General features: G+C 55.0%; 2 protein-coding genes across 5 annotated transcripts; both read left to right on the top strand.

Moving 5' to 3' along the window:
- The first annotated feature begins 4,008 nt into the window (after positions 1-4,008).
- Positions 4,009-9,821, top strand: BCL6B (BCL6B transcription repressor). The gene is made up of 9 exons (XM_037809057.1): positions 4,009-4,094; positions 4,643-4,833; positions 5,035-5,256; positions 5,360-5,713; positions 6,021-6,145; positions 6,694-6,858; positions 6,953-7,083; positions 7,217-7,354; positions 7,705-9,821. Exons 2-9 carry the CDS (start codon positions 4,655-4,657, stop codon positions 7,819-7,821), a joined length of 1,431 nt encoding a protein of 476 aa, XP_037664985.1. The 5' UTR covers positions 4,009-4,094; positions 4,643-4,654; the 3' UTR covers positions 7,822-9,821.
- A 2,109-nt stretch (positions 9,822-11,930) lies between these two features.
- On the top strand, positions 11,931-15,574 carry SLC16A13 (solute carrier family 16 member 13). Of its 4 annotated transcripts, XM_037809497.1 has the most exons (6): positions 11,931-12,620; positions 12,760-12,903; positions 13,551-13,646; positions 13,869-14,288; positions 14,966-15,164; positions 15,211-15,574. In XM_037809497.1, the coding sequence occupies exons 1-6, from the start codon at positions 12,422-12,424 to the stop codon at positions 15,377-15,379; spliced, it is 1,227 nt and encodes a 408-aa protein (XP_037665425.1). In that variant the 5' UTR covers positions 11,931-12,421; the 3' UTR covers positions 15,380-15,574. The 4 variants fall into 4 exon arrangements, with proteins under 4 accessions (XP_037665425.1, XP_037665422.1, XP_037665424.1 ...); XM_037809494.1 differs by having other exon boundaries at positions 13,551-14,288; XM_037809496.1 differs by having other exon boundaries at positions 13,551-14,288; positions 14,966-15,169; positions 15,214-15,346.
- Positions 15,575-15,676: the final 102 nt, after the last annotated feature.

Here is a 15,676-nt window from a genome sequence, read left to right as displayed (position 1 = left end):
CCTCCTGCTCCTCACTCTATCCTCCATGGCCCCCCAAACTGAACAGCTTGCCCCAGCTCCCATCCTCGGCAGAGCCTTTGTGGGGGTGAAACAGAAATCAAACAGTATACTAATGGCTGGAGGATGTTGGGGGGCCCTCTGGTCTCAGTCTTTGGTTTCCATTTGGGGGACTGCAGTTTGGGGGCATGAGAGAAAGCCTCTCCAGTCATCTCCCCAGTCCCAAGACTGACAAAGCCCAACCCCACCCCAGCACGCACCTCCAAACCTCCCCCCCAACCGCCACGTCTCTCCTGAAAACAGGGGACACTTTCCTCCCCACTTACCTCAGCTACTCTCCCCTGAGATCCTGGTTCCCTATTTTGAAGGGAGCAAAATTTGGGGTGCATCCCTCACATTTGGGGTGCAGGAGAAAGGAGCCGCCCCAGTCGCATCGCTGGCCTCCTTCCTCTCGGCTGACTCAGGGAGTGGGGAGTGCCCTAGGGAGGGGGGACCCCCACAAGAGAGCTCAGGAGGGGGTTTCTCCACTCCCAGTTAGAATTGGGGATACCCCCCCCCAAACTCGTCCCAGCCCATCCGTCTCCAACTCGGCGGGAGAGGCAGCTGCAATGCCCCAGTCAGATTCCCCCAACACTACATTCCTCACCCCATCTAGAGGGGTCCCGGAACCCCCAAAAAATCCCAAAAAAAATCTGGGGTGTTGGGATGACGGTCCTGAACTAGCTCCCCAAATTTGGGGTCCTCAGATACCCCCGTTTTTTCAGGAAAATTCTGCCTTTCGCCTGCCTCCCGCCAGCCCTGCTCTGTCCCGATGCCAATTTTGGAAGTCACTCCCTCCTTCCTCCTCCCCGTCTCTCCAGGCCCCCCCCCTCTCGGGGGCTAGGGTCCAGGACACCTGGCTTCCAGACCGGGGGGCACTCCCCAGAGGGCTAGGGGCCAGGAGGTCAAGCTCATTGCCCCAGTCTTAGGGAAGCAGGGAAGCCCGATCCTCCCTTCCCCTCCCCCCTGGCTGGTCTCGGTGGTGGTTTAGGAAAGCCTGGAGGATTGGAATCTGCCATTGCTGTTGCACAGGCAGTTTTTTTTCCCTTGGGTTGGGGGGGTGGGCGGTGGGAGGGAGAGAGAGGAGGAGAGCAGAAGAGAGCAGGGACCCAGGCGTGCAGAGCTGTCCGGGCTCACCCTGCAGCCCCTGCGGCCGTTGGGAACCCCTCCCCCACCCTCTCACCCACACTCCCAGGCTTCTGGCTGCTTTCTGCTTGGGGCTCTTACCCTAGAAAATCAGGTTGCATGAATCACCTCCTTGTACCCCACCACAGCCCCTCCTTGCCACAGTTCTAACACCACTGCCCTGGTTGGCGGTATCCACTTTACCAGAGGACACCCCGTTTTTCCCTCACCTTCCTCCAAACTGAGGAAGTGTGCTCCCTTAGGAAATTGGGGTCCAGAGCCCGGAACCACCTTTTCTTCCTCAGATCTATCTGGGCCACATAAAAATAAGGGAAGATACCACTCCCTTTCCAGATTTCTCCCTTTGAATCCTGGACTTATTTGGGGGTTCACTAGAGAAAGAGATTTAAAGAATTTGGGGTGAGAGGGAGCTGTAAGCAAAGGACACCACCACAGCAGCATTGTTCCCCAAATTAAGTGAACCCCCAAATCAATATCACTTAGTGACCCATACCTCAGCTTCACCGAATGCTCCCAGAGAACAGCAGAACACCCCAAAATAAGGGCACCCCCAAATCTGGGTCTCCTACCCTAGGGACCCTCACCTTGTTTCTTCTCCCCCTGGAAAAACCTGTGCATACACAACACCCTGCAAAAGTAAGTTTTCCAAAACATACAAATATGAAGCTTTGCTCCCCCCACGAATAGGACCCCCTATCACAGGAGGCCTTCTAACTTGCTCCCATGTTCCTATTACGTCCCACCTCAAGCATATCAAAAACTCCATCTTGAACGTCATAACCCTAACAATCTAATCTGAGTCTTGAAACCTATATGGTACCCCAAAACTGACTGCACCCCCAAATCAGCAATGACTGCCCTACTTGCAATCAGCCAGATAAAAACCTCAACTATCCATATACACCAATGACTGTGAGCCTCCAAAACAAAATCCTCACCTCCCTCCAGAACAACACCCAGCAGGCTCTCCTGATATTCCAAGATGACGAGATGGCACAGTCTCCAAATTGTCGGTATCGGAACCCCCAGACCTAATGTAGCTTCAAAATCAGTCCCATGCCTCAAATTTACCATAGGCCCTCAAGCCCGAATGTACCCTACAGTGCCCGTAACAATCAAACCAACTCAGCACAACACCCCAAAACAAGCAGGGTAGTATCAAATCAACTCCACCCTGAGACCAAAGGGGAGCCCCTAGTCTAACCCCCAGCCCCAAAAGTGGAAAGGGACCTTCTAAAGTGAGCCTCACATACCAAAGCCACGTCACCACCTTGAATCCTTAGTGGTCCGAGTCAGTTTCTCAGCTGTTCCTTCGTGCACCCCAAATAAAGACACCCTCAAATCTGACAGAAGGGCCCCAGGCCTGGACATGCAGTTCCACACTAGATGGACAGTCATTCCTGGTCAACTGTAGACTATTCTAAGTCCAAGTCCACCGTGCTCCTGTTTTGCAGCTGGACTTAGCTCTGGCTCCCGTTCTCCAAATACACCTTGCCTCCCCAAGGTCTCCCCAAACTACTGTGAGGGTTAGCTTTGGGATCAGGGACTTAGAATTATCAGGTTCCTCCTGCCCTCTCCCGCTCCTCATACCCTGGAGACCCCCACCACCACCACCTGTTTTCCCTTCCGTTTTTACCCCACCCAACTTTCATATTAACGTATGCACCTCTAAAAGATCTCTGGATAACAGTGTCTAGCTTAATCGGAAAAGGAAACTTTGTGCTCCCAGGACTCAGCCCCGCGCCGAGTCCCACCCACTCCCCTTGCTCGCAGACTTCTCACCCCAGGTAGGAACTCCAGCCTAGGGAAAAGTGCCCTCTGTACCCTAACTCTCCCTTCCTTCGCCCACCTCTCGTCCCCAAGGAGGAGACAGAGGAGCGAAATAAACCAGCGCAGACAGGGGAGGATCGAAGGTATCAGGACCGAACGGATCCTGCGCCCGGCGAAGTGAGGCTAGTGCTCGTCCGCCCCCTCGTGGAAGGAGCCAAACATTGCAGAGCTTTGCCGCTTTGCCGCGCTGGACCCCGGCGTCCCGCCAGCCTCAAAGCGTAGCTGACCCGCGGGTGTCCGAGGCCCTAAGTAAGCTGGGACTGGGGGAGGGCGGGCCGGGTTTGGGGCGGTATTCAGTCTCTCTGGATCCCTAAAAGGATTCAGAAGAGAATCGGGAACCAGAGGCCGGACGCCTAGGTCTCCCCAGCGTCTCTCGGCCCCCACCCGGGGCTTTCCCCACCTCCTCGAGGGGAAGCAGCTGGTGGAGCCGTCCGGTCGCAGGACAATGGAAGGAAACGAACTAGAAATCATATCCGCTCCCTCCCTACCCGGCCCGGTCAGAGCCCCCCTTTTTGTAGGCCCGCTAAAGGACCCGTGCAGTTCACACCACACCCTCTCGCTGTCTGAGACCACCATGGGTGCCCCCTACCGCCTCCCCAAACCTGGGCCTCACTAGCCTCCCTGTTTTCTCTCTTAACACCATAAAATGGGAGGGGGAGTTTAGCTTTATTCACTTTCTCCTGCAGTAGGCTCCTGGCACCCTCTCCCAAAAGCCCGCACACCAATATTTTTGTATCCTAGGCCGTCTGACGACCCAGGTCACCATACTTCCAATCTGGATGATCCTAGCCTCCCCCCACCCCCATTCCAATATCCCCATCCTTAGTTTACTTTCAGTAGCCCAAGCGCCCTACTTTTCAGTTACGACCATCCCGCGTTTCTGAGGTCCCGCCCTAGAACCAGAGACCCCGCCCCGGGCTTGACATCTGGAAAGCGAGGGAGGAAGGAAGGATACAGACCCAGGCGTTCACTGCCCCCACCCCCGCCCCCGCCATCCCGGCCAGATAAAGGAGCCAGGGCCAAAAGGGGAGAGAGACCCCGCCCCCCTTGAGAAGAGAAGCCGCAGCCCCTGCAGGACGGGGGTAAGAACGAGAGACTAGGGGAGCCAGACTCCTGGGTCCCCGAAGAGGGTTGGGGCTTATTGACGTTAGGAAGACTGAGTCCCAGGAATTGGCCAAACTAGGGATCGGGGACCAGCAGGGAGAAGCAGAATTCTGTGGTTCGGGGAAGGGAGCTTCGACCGGGGGTCGGAGGGGTGAGGACCGCAGATCGTCTAGTTCTCCAGGCAGGGTCGGACACCCGAGACTCAGCAGAGAGGAGTGGGGGTGCTGGACGGGTACTAGGACTCAAAAGGGCGCTGCGCGCGGGATTCTCTATGCTCGCCGTCGACGTCGCTGTGTGGGAAGCTTCAACTCGCAGCAAGCGCTGGGGAATCTGGAGGAGGGAAGAGAGCAACAGTGTGGATGAGGGCAGAACGAATAAGATGCACAAAGTTAGGCGACGTATGCGAGGCCGGGGGCCCTGTCTAGCTGCACCTCAGGAAGAAAAGACAAGCTGAGGAAGGCAAGGCGTCCGGGGCTTCTGAATTAGCACTGCCTGGATCCCTGAGCCCTTTCCACGGCACCTGCAGGCCTGCGCCGCTATGGGTTCCACTGCTACCCAGGAGGGAGCGCTGGGCTATGTCCGCGAATTCACTCGCCACTCCTCCGACGTGCTCGGCAATCTGAATGAGCTGCGCCTGCGCGGGATACTCACTGACGTCACGCTACTGGTTGGCGGGCAACCCCTGCGCGCTCACAAGGCGGTTCTTATCGCTTGCAGGTTCGAGGGGTGGGGCTTGTGGATTTGGGCGGGGCAAATGAGAAATGGGCGGGGCCACAAGGCCACTGCCCGCCAGACTGAGGAGGAGGAGCTTCCCAGGTTTGGGGGCGGGGTGATAGTGAGGAGGCGGGGCTTCCTACAGCAGCGCCTGGCTCCCTTGGTTCCTCAGCCCCTAACGTGACCTATCTACCCTCTCTCCAGTGGCTTCTTCTATTCAATTTTCCGGGGCCGTGCGGGAGTGGGGGTGGACGTGCTCTCTCTGCCCCGGGGCCCCGAAGCCGGAGGCTTCGCTCCTCTTCTGGACTTCATGTACACTTCACGCCTGCGCCTCTCTCCGGCCACTGCGCCAGCTGTCCTTGCGGCTGCCACCTACTTGCAGATGGAACACGTGGTCCAGGCATGCCACCGCTTCATTCAGGCCAGGTGAGGGAGCCCTGGCTTAATGGTCTCCGTGGGTGAGGTGGCGCCAACAAGGATAGAGGCCAACATTAACAAACAGTATTAATGACCATCTCGCTTTCCCCAGCTATGAACCTCTGGGCATCTCCCTGCGTCCTCGGGAGGCAGAGCCCCCCACACCTCCAACGGCCCCTCCACCAGGCAGTCCTAGGTGCTCCGAAGGGCACCCAGACCCACCTACTGAGTCTCGCAGCTGCAGTCAAGCCCCCCCCAGTCCGGCCAGCCCAGACCCCAAAGCCTGCAACTGGAAAAAGTACAAGTTCATCGTGCTAAACTCTCAGGCCTCCCATGCAGGGAGACTGGTGGGGGAGAAGAGTTCTGGTCAACCTTGCCCCCAAGCCATGCTCCCCAGTGGAGATGAGGCTTCCAGTAGCAGCAGCAGCAGCAGTGAAGAAGGACCCATTCCTGGACCCCAGAGCAGGTACAGAATCTGGACCCCTGAGAGTTTGTAGAGGCTGCCCCAGCTAGGAGGTGGAGCCTTTGAGCCTGTATGGTCTGGAGGCAGGGGATGGAGGGTGGGTTTCAGAGACACTAGCCCACTGTAGGGAGCTGGCCAGAGGCCAGGCTTATTCAGTGGCGTGGGACTCTGGCATCACAATTGGGTGCCGCTCATTGGTCAATATTGGCTCTCCTCCAGGGGGTAGGCCTTGGGCTCCGAGTTCTCCAGGGAGAACCCCCTGCATATAACCTCTCCTAACCCTTTTCTTTGGCCCTTACCATCTGCCTAGGCTTTCTCCAACTGCTGCTACTGTACAGTTTGCATCTGGGATTCCAGCCAATATCCCTCATCTCCTTGCACCTCGGGCCCAAGAGACCACTGGATCACTCTCTGAGCAGGCTCGGCCACCACCAGGTGGGAGCCCGTCCTTCCTGGCTTTTCCTGCATGATTGCTCCTGGCCAGTTTGGGCCAAAAAGCCTTGGAAAAGGCATATTCCAATGGTTCCCAAATTGTCCTGCAAATTAGAATTACCTGGGGAATTGTTAAAAACCCTGGTGCCTAAGTCACATCCCATAGATCAGAATGTCAGAATGGGAGCCACGTTTTTTATTGTTTTTTGTTTGCTTGTTTGTTTGTTTTAAGATTCCCCAGGTGATCCCAAAGAGCAGCACAGTTTGGGGATTTCTGGCTTATCTCCATCAGGGCTGAGTATTCTGCCCAGGGCTTGGCTGGGCCTCTCTGTCATCCAGAGTGGTGCAAGGGATGGAGAAGCAACAGAAACCTCCACTGGCTATAGGGGCCTTTATAGTGAGGATCTCTCACCACCACCACTGAATTGCTGAGCTGAGTACTCTGCAGTTAGGTCTTGGCTCCTCCTCCTATACTAACCGTGTGAACTGGGGCAAGTCAAATGAGCCCTGCAATCATAACTATTGTTATCATTATCCACCCCCCATCCCAGGAGGCGAGTTTTTCAGCTGCCAGAACTGTGAGGCTGCGGCTGGGTGCTCATCCGGGCTAGACCCCTTGGCTCCTGGGGACGAGGACAAGCCCTACAAGTGTCAGCTCTGCCGGTCGGCCTTCCGCTACAAGGGCAACCTCGCCAGTCACCGCACAGTGCACACAGGTAAGGAGGGGCAGGGGGGAGAGGGCCCAGGGCCCTTCCCGCCCATAGGTGTCCTGGAGCTGAGTCCCTGGCCCCCCTCCCTCCTTGCCCCCAGGGGAGAAGCCCTACCACTGCGCCATCTGCGGAGCCCGTTTTAACCGGCCTGCTAACCTGAAAACGCACAGCCGCATCCATTCCGGAGAGAAGCCCTATAAGTGCGAGACCTGCGGCTCGCGCTTTGTCCAGGTACAGAGCTAGCCTGGGGGCGAGTTCAAAGGCGAATCTGCAGGAGAGCTGGGCTGGCCTTATTTGGAGGGTTCTGTCCTTCCCAGAGGCGCTCGTCTGAGGTCTCTTCACACCGCCCGCCCCCCACCCCCAGGTAGCGCATCTGCGCGCGCACGTGCTGATCCATACAGGCGAGAAGCCCTATCCTTGTCCCACCTGCGGGACGCGCTTCCGCCACCTACAAACCCTGAAGAGCCACGTGCGCATCCACACCGGAGAGAAGCCTTACCACGTGGGTACCGGGCCGGGCCGAGGGGCGGGGCTCTGAGAAGATCGAGCCCTGCAGCCCCCAGGTCTCTCGGAAACGGGCAGTGGCCTAGAGGATTTGGTGGCTGGAGTGGGGGGGAAGTTGTAGAAGTTACGCCCCTGGGCAGGGCGGCACTTTCCTGGAGAGGGGATCACGAGTGGAAAAAACCCTTGGGGCAGAGGGCGAGGTTTATCTCCTGGGCCGCTCCTGGGGATTTGGGAGCACGTGAGGGCCGAAGAACTCCTTTTCGGCCGCAAGCCGGACAGCTCCCCCTCGCTCAAGCCCCAGGAGGTGCTTGCGGACGGGGAGGGCGCTGACTCGCTGCTCCCCCACAGTGCGACCCCTGCGGCCTGCATTTCCGGCACAAGAGTCAGCTGCGGCTGCATCTGCGCCAGAAACACGGAGCTTCTACCAACACCAAAGTGCACTACCACCTTCTGGGAGGGCCCTAGCCGTGCTCCGGCCCCGGCCCCTCTCGCTTCCTGGGATCCGGGAAAGCAGCAGGCTCGGGCCCAGGCTTGGGCGCGGGGCGCGTGCAATGCCCCAACGGTGTAACTGCCCCCATCTTGATTTCGCACTGGGAAGAGCAGGGGTGGCAGGTCCTGGCTAGATCTGCCTCTGTTTTGCTGGTCAAAACCTCTTCCCCGCGATGAGAACTGTTTCTGAGGAATGAGCAAGCTAAGGGCTGGGGGCGGGGAGAGCCTGGAGGCCTGGTTTCCTTAAGGGAAAATCCCTCAACCCACAGTCCCCATCCCATTGAGTTTATCTGTAAATATAATTTATTGAGGCCTCTGGTTGGCACCAGGGCCTTCATTCTATTGCATTTCCCACTTCCCTCTACCACAAGTGTGATCCAAAGTGACCTACAACACAGAATGGGAGGTCACAGCTCTGCTGGCAGAGATTAGCACTTGGCTCTCTCCTTTGGCTTGAGTGTTTTATATTATTATTGATTTAACTTTCACCTTTCGACGTGCTCTTTCTCCCGTTTGTTTGCTTGTTGGGTTGCTTAAATTGGAGAAAGGTGTTTCCTGCATCCCCGCCCTTCCAATTCTAGGTCTGGAACCTTTATTTGTTCTAGGGCAGGTCTGGGAACATACGGCATTATGGAATTGGGTCAGGAACCCTCTCTGCTATTCTGGATATTGTAGGTTCTCTAGCAGGCTAGAAATGGATCTAGACTTTTCTCTGTTCTTCAAGGGTGACAGCCTGAAATGGAGGCCATAAATACCTTCTTGGAGGCTTTAAATGTGGGGGCTAGATTCTGTATCACTCTACATGGAAGCTGGTAGTCTTTCCTGCTGGGTGATTTAGAACGTAAACTGTTTTCATTAATCTGGTCCCACAGGGGTTGGCTCCGCTGTGATTCTAGACACAAAGCTAGGTTTCCATCTCTCATGGTAGAGCACGGCCAGGGGCTTGAGTTGAGCCTGTAATCCTCCCACTGGGGCCTGATCTTAGTACTGGGTTGATCCCTCCATGGGGGAGAAATCGGAAATTCCTTGTCAGAGAAGACAGTAACTTTTCAGATTCTACCCAGTCTCTAAGAATGCTATGACCTAGGGGAGAATTGCAAAACCCTTTAACTTGACTAAATCTGAGTCATGACCTATCCCTTACTGCAGAGGCAGCTGGGTTTTGAACATTCCATGGGGCCCTCTCTACCTGCGATGAGCCCCTTCTTCCGTGAATGGGTTTTTGGACATCTTCTGGCAAGTGTCCAGATTCTAGAAACTTCTCCTTTGCCTCTCACACTCATGGGTGTTTGGTGACATTCTTACCTTAGAAAAGCTGGGTCTGTGACTTGGTCTTCCTGTCACTGCATACCTGTCCAGAACCAGTGATTGCACTAGAACCTTCCACAGGGAGGAAAAAGAGCTGAGTTCCATTCTGGATTTGCTGTAGTTTGGGATTATGATTGGAATTATTGCAGGGATTAGAGATTTAAAAGGTTTCTTGTGACTGACTGATTGACTGATGGGCAAAAGGCCCCTCTAAGTCAACAGGTATCCAGGTAGGATTGAGAGGTTGGTTGAGGGGAGCAGTATCTGCGTAGGCCATGTAAGTAGGAAGTTAGGAATGGGGTTGCCTCTTGGGGTGTCTGGAATGTTAGATTAGCCTTGATTTAGAGTCCTGCCCCTTGTTGCCTTGGGGCATGGGGTGGGGCATAAGGAACACTTCTGAATTTATGGGGTGGAATTTCCTCAAGACAAGTCAGTACTAGTGGCTGTTACTTGGCTACTCTCCTCCCTCTATCCCTCTCACTCCCATTGTTCCATTGCCGACTTGAAGAAGGAGGGAGGGAAAGTAGAGGAGAAATGTGAGAAGGAACTCTGATTTTTACTTAGCAGATTGGGTGGGCAGGTGGAGTGTGCCTGGGGGTGAAGGACCACGGTGGAGATGTTAGATCTTGCAAGACCAGATCTTTGGAATAAAGAAGCCTCTCAGTGTGTCCTGGTGTGTCCTGGGTTCTTGTCTAGGGGAAGGCTGGGGGCTTGGGAATAGTTTTGTTCCCTCTTGGATGCTGTCTTGGATTCTGTGCCCATTCCACCATCCCATCCCACCAGATCTTTTAAATGGCCCATGTTCTGCCTCTCCCCACCCTTGCCTTCCGGCTCATTGTGTAGGAACCTGTGACTTCATGAAGTTTCTCCGGAGCCACCTGTATCCTGCTGCTCTGAATTCACTTCCTGCCTGAGGTGTGGAGGCATCGGGGAGAAAGCAGGAAGTCACCAATAATACCAAGAGGCTGGGGGATGAGTCTGAGCTGGGATCTTGATGCTAGGGGGATGGGTCTGAGCTGGGATTTTGATGCTAGGAACCCCTCCAACCACCACCACCAAGGAATAGGATGAAGCTAGGAAAATGGATAGGACTCAGGTCCCATGAGGACAACAGGAGCTGGAGGTGGCAGTGAGAAGCCTGTGTGGTTAGAGCCAACATGCCAACTCCATCCCTCCCCAAGCAATCCAGTGACTGGTGCATGCTTTTCTCTCACCCTCTCCCTTGTCCTGTGCGTGTCCTGGGTGCACAGCTCAGTTCTGGCCGATGGACAGAGGGTTAGAGGGTCACTAATTCTGATTAATTATCTTCCTTTGGGCCTTGAATTCCTCATCAGAAATGAGTCAGTAAACACTGGTCTCTGTAGTTCCTTCCAATGCTTACAGTGTGTGATTGTGTTTCTTAATCTTTTAAAACCCATGATCTGGCTTTGATTTTTTTTTAAGGAAAAAAAAAAAAAAAGAAACTACAAGCTTTGTCATCCTTCACTTCCCACTATAGTTTTTACCCTGCTGAGAATAAGACCAGCTAATATTACTTATTCTCTGTTACATGCTGGGCTCTAAACTAAGCATGTTAGTTCATGATTTTCCTTACTCAACTTCCCTGACAACCTTAAAAAGTAGATACTATATTATCCCCAACTTACAAATGGCAAAACTAACTGAGAGGTTCAATATCTTGACCGGGTTGATGAGTGACAAAGCTCAGATTGGAACTGTGACGTGACTCTAAAGACTGAGCTCTTAACCATTATGTTATATGGCTACATCTATTTCTGCACATTCAGCGTATTCCCCACCAGTCAAAGTTTTGACTCCACTTTCTATATATATAGTTTGGGGACAAGATTTTTTATTTCTCACATCTGAAATTTTAAACCTCAATGTACTTTTTTAAACTAAATAGCCTCCCTTCTAGTATGCCTGTCTCTCCACTGGTCTGGGAAATAAATTTAGGTTTCAAGGTCAGGGTCCTGGGGTGCTGGAATTACAATGGAAAAAACAGGATGCCCAAGTGCTATATAAAGGACTACATAAGGGATTGGGGAGTTGCTAGGGGCCAGGGTTCTGGGAGCCTGGAAGGGGCTAATTGCTTCAACGCTAGGGTTATAGCTTCTTTCCTTAGTCTTTCCCATCACGAGATCAAAACTGTGGTTAGGGAGTGGCTGTTTCTAGAGGGCAGAGGAAAAGAGTCCAGCCACACTGAGGAAAGGGTAGGTGGTTGGTGGGGCTCTGAGTGAGCTCATAGCCTCCTTTCCTCTCCCCAGTTATTTTTGGTCTCTGTGACCTGTAGTTTTCCGGTTGGTGGGAACTGAAGCTACAGGAACAAGTTCCCATTACAGAGACGAAAACCAGGAGTCCAAAACCTCTTCCTCTTCTCCCTTCCATTGACCTTTTTAACACTTCAGGGATTCAGGCATCTAGATCCTAGGAGCTGCGTTAGTGGCCTCAGGAGCTCTGCCTGGAATTTCGTTGGAGTCTCACGTCCTAACCCTTCTCCTCCCCTTCCCCCTTCCCCGTGGCCGTCTAACTCCTGGGCCCCTTATTAAGCACGTGAATGCCTTCCTCTCCGGAACCAGTTTACCCACCACCAACCCCCCATAGACTTCTTACGAGTCTTGGAACTGAAATTTGGACGGATTGGTCCGCAAGGTGGACAGACGGAGATGTCGGAGCCTAGCTAGCCGCCTTCTAAGCCCCCCCTCTTCACGCATGCGCCCCACTCACTGCCCCCAGGCCGGAATAATGCTCTAAGTCCCGCCCTATCCTTCTGGCTCCGCCCCTGCTCCGCTGTGCCGCATCTTCATTGGTGGACTCCGGACAAGGATTTGGCCGGGATGGGCCAGGTGCGGACACCTCCAAGAATAAGGTCCTCACCGAGGCTGGCGCTCCTGAGGGGTGGCGCCCAGACCCGGTTCCGCACTCTGGCTCCTGCATGAAACGTGGGGCCCCGCCCGGGTCTGCCCCACCCAGGCCTCGGCAATCAGTTCCTGGTCCGCGGCGCTGCGCCCTGGGGCGCCCATTGCCCCGGCCGGCGCGGGCCGGACCTCCCCTGGCTATAGCCCCTCCATCGCGGAAAGGCGCAGGCGCCTGGCGCCGCTTCTCGGCAGCTTCCAAGCCCTGGTCCATACCTTCCTCGCTTCCAGTCTCTCCTGCCACGCTCGGCTCCGGGAGGCCCCGGCTGGGTGGGAGGGTGGGCAGGGGTGGGGCGCCCTTGGCCCCGCTCCGGCCGGGGGCTCTTAGTGGCCGCAGCCCTGTTACCGCCTAGATGGCGCACAAGGCCGAGCCCCCCGACGGGGGCTGGGGGTGGATGGTGGTGCTCTCAGCCTTCTTCCAGTCGGCGCTGGTGTTTGGGGTGCTCCGCTCCTTCGGCATCTTCTTCGTGGAGTTTGTGGCGGCGTTTGAGGAGCAGGCAGCGCGCGTCTCCTGGATCGCCTCCATAGGCATCGCGGTGCAGCAGTTTGGAAGTGAGTGCTGCGCCGGGGTCCGGGGTCCTGTTTTCCTTACTCTGAAGGGGCAGGGGATGCTGGGGACGGCCAAGGGGGAGGGCGGAGGATACTGGGGGAGGACGCTTGGGACCTCAAAGAACCCCTTCCTCTTTCCCAGGCCCAGTGGGCAGTGCCCTGAGCACGAAGTTCGGGCCCAGGCCCGTGGTGATGACAGGGGGCATCTTAGCTGCGCTGGGGATGCTGTTTGCCGCCTTCGCTACCTCCCTGACCCAGCTGTACCTGAGTATTGGGCTGCTCTCAGGTGAGACCCTGGCCAGGGCAGGAGAGGAGTAAAACGCCTGGGTTTTTAGCCTCTGGACTTCCACATTTTCCCTGCTCCTCCCAAAAGGCTTAGGGAGAAGCTGAGGGAAAGTGGGAAAGTTTTGGGCAGGCACCTATACCCGGAAGGGAATCCTCAGGGGGGATGACTAAATTGATAAGCACCATCCAAAGATGATGAGTCCAGAATATGTAAGCCCAGGGCTAGTGGGGCTGGAGCATAAAAGGAAGGACCAGTATAAAAAGGTGCTAGGTACTGTGGGGTATGAAATAAATATTATCCTATTTACAGATGAAGAAAAGCTTTAAAAGATTATGCAACTTGGCAAATGAAGGTCACACAACCGGAATGGTAGAGCCCAAGTCTAATTCCAAAAATACAGTGCTATTTACAGTACAGACATTTCTTCTAATCCTCTACAATCAGTAGTTCCACTTTGCAGATGAGGAGATTGAGGCTGGGAGAGTGATTAAAACACACATGGTCACATAGCTAGAAAGCATCAAAGCCGGGACTGTAACTCGGATCTGTGGGACTCTGAAGCCAGGACCACATTCTGGTGCTGGGCAGTGTTGGGATTATCTGAACCCCTAAGAGTCCTTCAACCCCCATTTCTTCCTTTTTGGCAGGCTCCGGCTGGGCCTTGACCTTCACCCCGACCCTGGCCTGCCTGTCCCGTTACTTCTCTCGCCGTCGATCCCTGGCCACAGGGTTGGCACTGACGGGTGTGGGCCTCTCCTCCTTTGCCTTTGCCCCCTTCTTCCAGTGGCTGCTCGGCCACTATGCCTGGCGGGGGGCCCTACTGCTGGTGTCTGCCCTCTCCCTCCACCTTGTGGCCTGTGGTGCCCTCCTTCGCCCGCTCTCCCTGGCTGAGGATCCTGCCATGGGTGGCCCTTGGGCCCAAATCACTTCCCTCCTCCATCATGGCCCCTTCCTCCGTTACACAGTCGCCCTCACCCTGATCAACACTGGCTACTTCATCCCCTATGTTCACCTGGTGGCCCACCTCCAGGACCTGCATTGGGACCCCCTGCCTGCTGCCTTCCTACTCTCGGTGGCTGCTATTTCTGACCTCGTGGGGCGCGTGGCCTCTGGGTGGCTGGGGGATGCAGTGCCAGGGCCTGTGGCACGACTCCTGATGCTCTGGACCACCCTGACGGGGCTGTCACTGATCCTGTTCCCCATGGCTCAGGCTCCCAGAGCTCTGGTTGCTCTGGCTGTGGCCTACGGCTTCACATCGGGAGCCCTGACCCCAGTGGCTTTTTCCGTGCTGCCTGAACTGGTGGGGACTGGAAGGATATACTGCGGCCTAGGACTGGTGCAGATGGTAGAGAGCATCGGAGGGCTGCTGGGGGCTCCTCTGTCAGGTAAGGGGAATGTGGGCCAGGGCTGCCACATTGCACAATTGGGGGAGAGGGAACTAATTTACACTATAGTGTATATGAATGCTGCTCCCTGGTATTGTACAGTACACAGCCTGAAATGGGACAATGGGGCAAAGAAAATGGGGGCTGGGAAAATATGAGTGCAAAGACAAAAAGGAGCTAAGTGGAACCCTTGGCAGGGTGTCTGCAGCTTGGATTTTCAGAGGACCTGGATGGACTTAGTATGCCACAGTGTCTTCCCTTTCCTTTGGCCCACTGGGCCCCTGCCCAGGTGTCTAGGCCACCTGGTCAAAGTTCTCCTGCCTCAGGATGTCATAACTTTCAAACACAACATTTTCCTCTTAACTATTAACTGAAGTTGGAGAAAGGCCTTAATTGCTAGAAAGAAAGGCACAGATGTGCCTGATTCCCTCTCGTCCCCCAAATCCTCATTGGCTGGCTTGGAGGTCTTTTCTGAAAGCGGGAGGGTGGTTGGAATTAAGCTTTTGAGGTCCCTTGGGAAACCAGAGTTCTTCAGCTCATCCAGTCCTTCCTTGGGAGTTCCAACTCTTCCAAGATGGGTGGGTTTATTTTTCTTCTTTCCATTCAGAATTGTGCCTGAGCCATGAGCCCCAGGGAACAGATCCCCCACATGTATTCTTTCTCTCTCTTGGGCCTAGGTTACCTCCGGGATGTGACAGGAAGCTACATGGCTTCTTTTGTGGTGGCTGGGGCTTTCCTCCTTGCAGGGAGCGGAGTTCTCATCACCCTGCCCCACTTCTTCTCCTGCTTCTCACCTCCTACCTCCGAGCCTCAGGACCTTGTCACAGAGGCACTGAATACAAAAGTCCCATTGCCCAAGGAGGGGCTGGGAGAGGACTGAACTCCAAGGTGGAGCAGCCAGGTCGAGAAAGCCCAGGCTTGGCTGCTCCACATCTCCTGCCCCATCGTGGTCCCCACAGAACCACAGTGCCTTAAGCATCTTGATCTGTTTCTCCCCAGGCAGGCCTGGGGCTTCTGTAATGTGTGTGCCAACCTTTGTTCTTTTGTGGAGGATTCATCTCTTCTCTCTTGCTCCCACCAACCTTTTCTGAAGGTTCAGGGAGTTCAGCCTGCCCCACCAAGCTGTGAATCAACGGTGAAAATCAAGGACCAAGAAGCGTATGTTTTATATGTGATCGCTGGTGTTGCCTCCTGTTTCTTCTCTGAAGACAGAGAGGTGGAAAACAGGGACGTCCCTCTGAGATGAAACTAAATAAGAAAACTGAATAATAATTGACTTCAAAAGAGCTTGGGTTGGCTGAACGGAGTCAAGGCTGGGGGAGGCAGGGGTCCAGGAGCTCTGCTGACCTAGACATTTTAACCCTGGACTTTGCCCTCCGAGACACAAT

Source organism: Choloepus didactylus, chromosome 18 (assembly GCF_015220235.1).
Source record: "Choloepus didactylus isolate mChoDid1 chromosome 18, mChoDid1.pri, whole genome shotgun sequence".
NCBI classification, from domain to species: domain Eukaryota; kingdom Metazoa; phylum Chordata; class Mammalia; order Pilosa; family Megalonychidae; genus Choloepus; species Choloepus didactylus.
The sequence above is the reverse complement of the archived record's forward strand: the minus strand, read 5'-3'. Positions and strand labels throughout refer to the sequence as shown.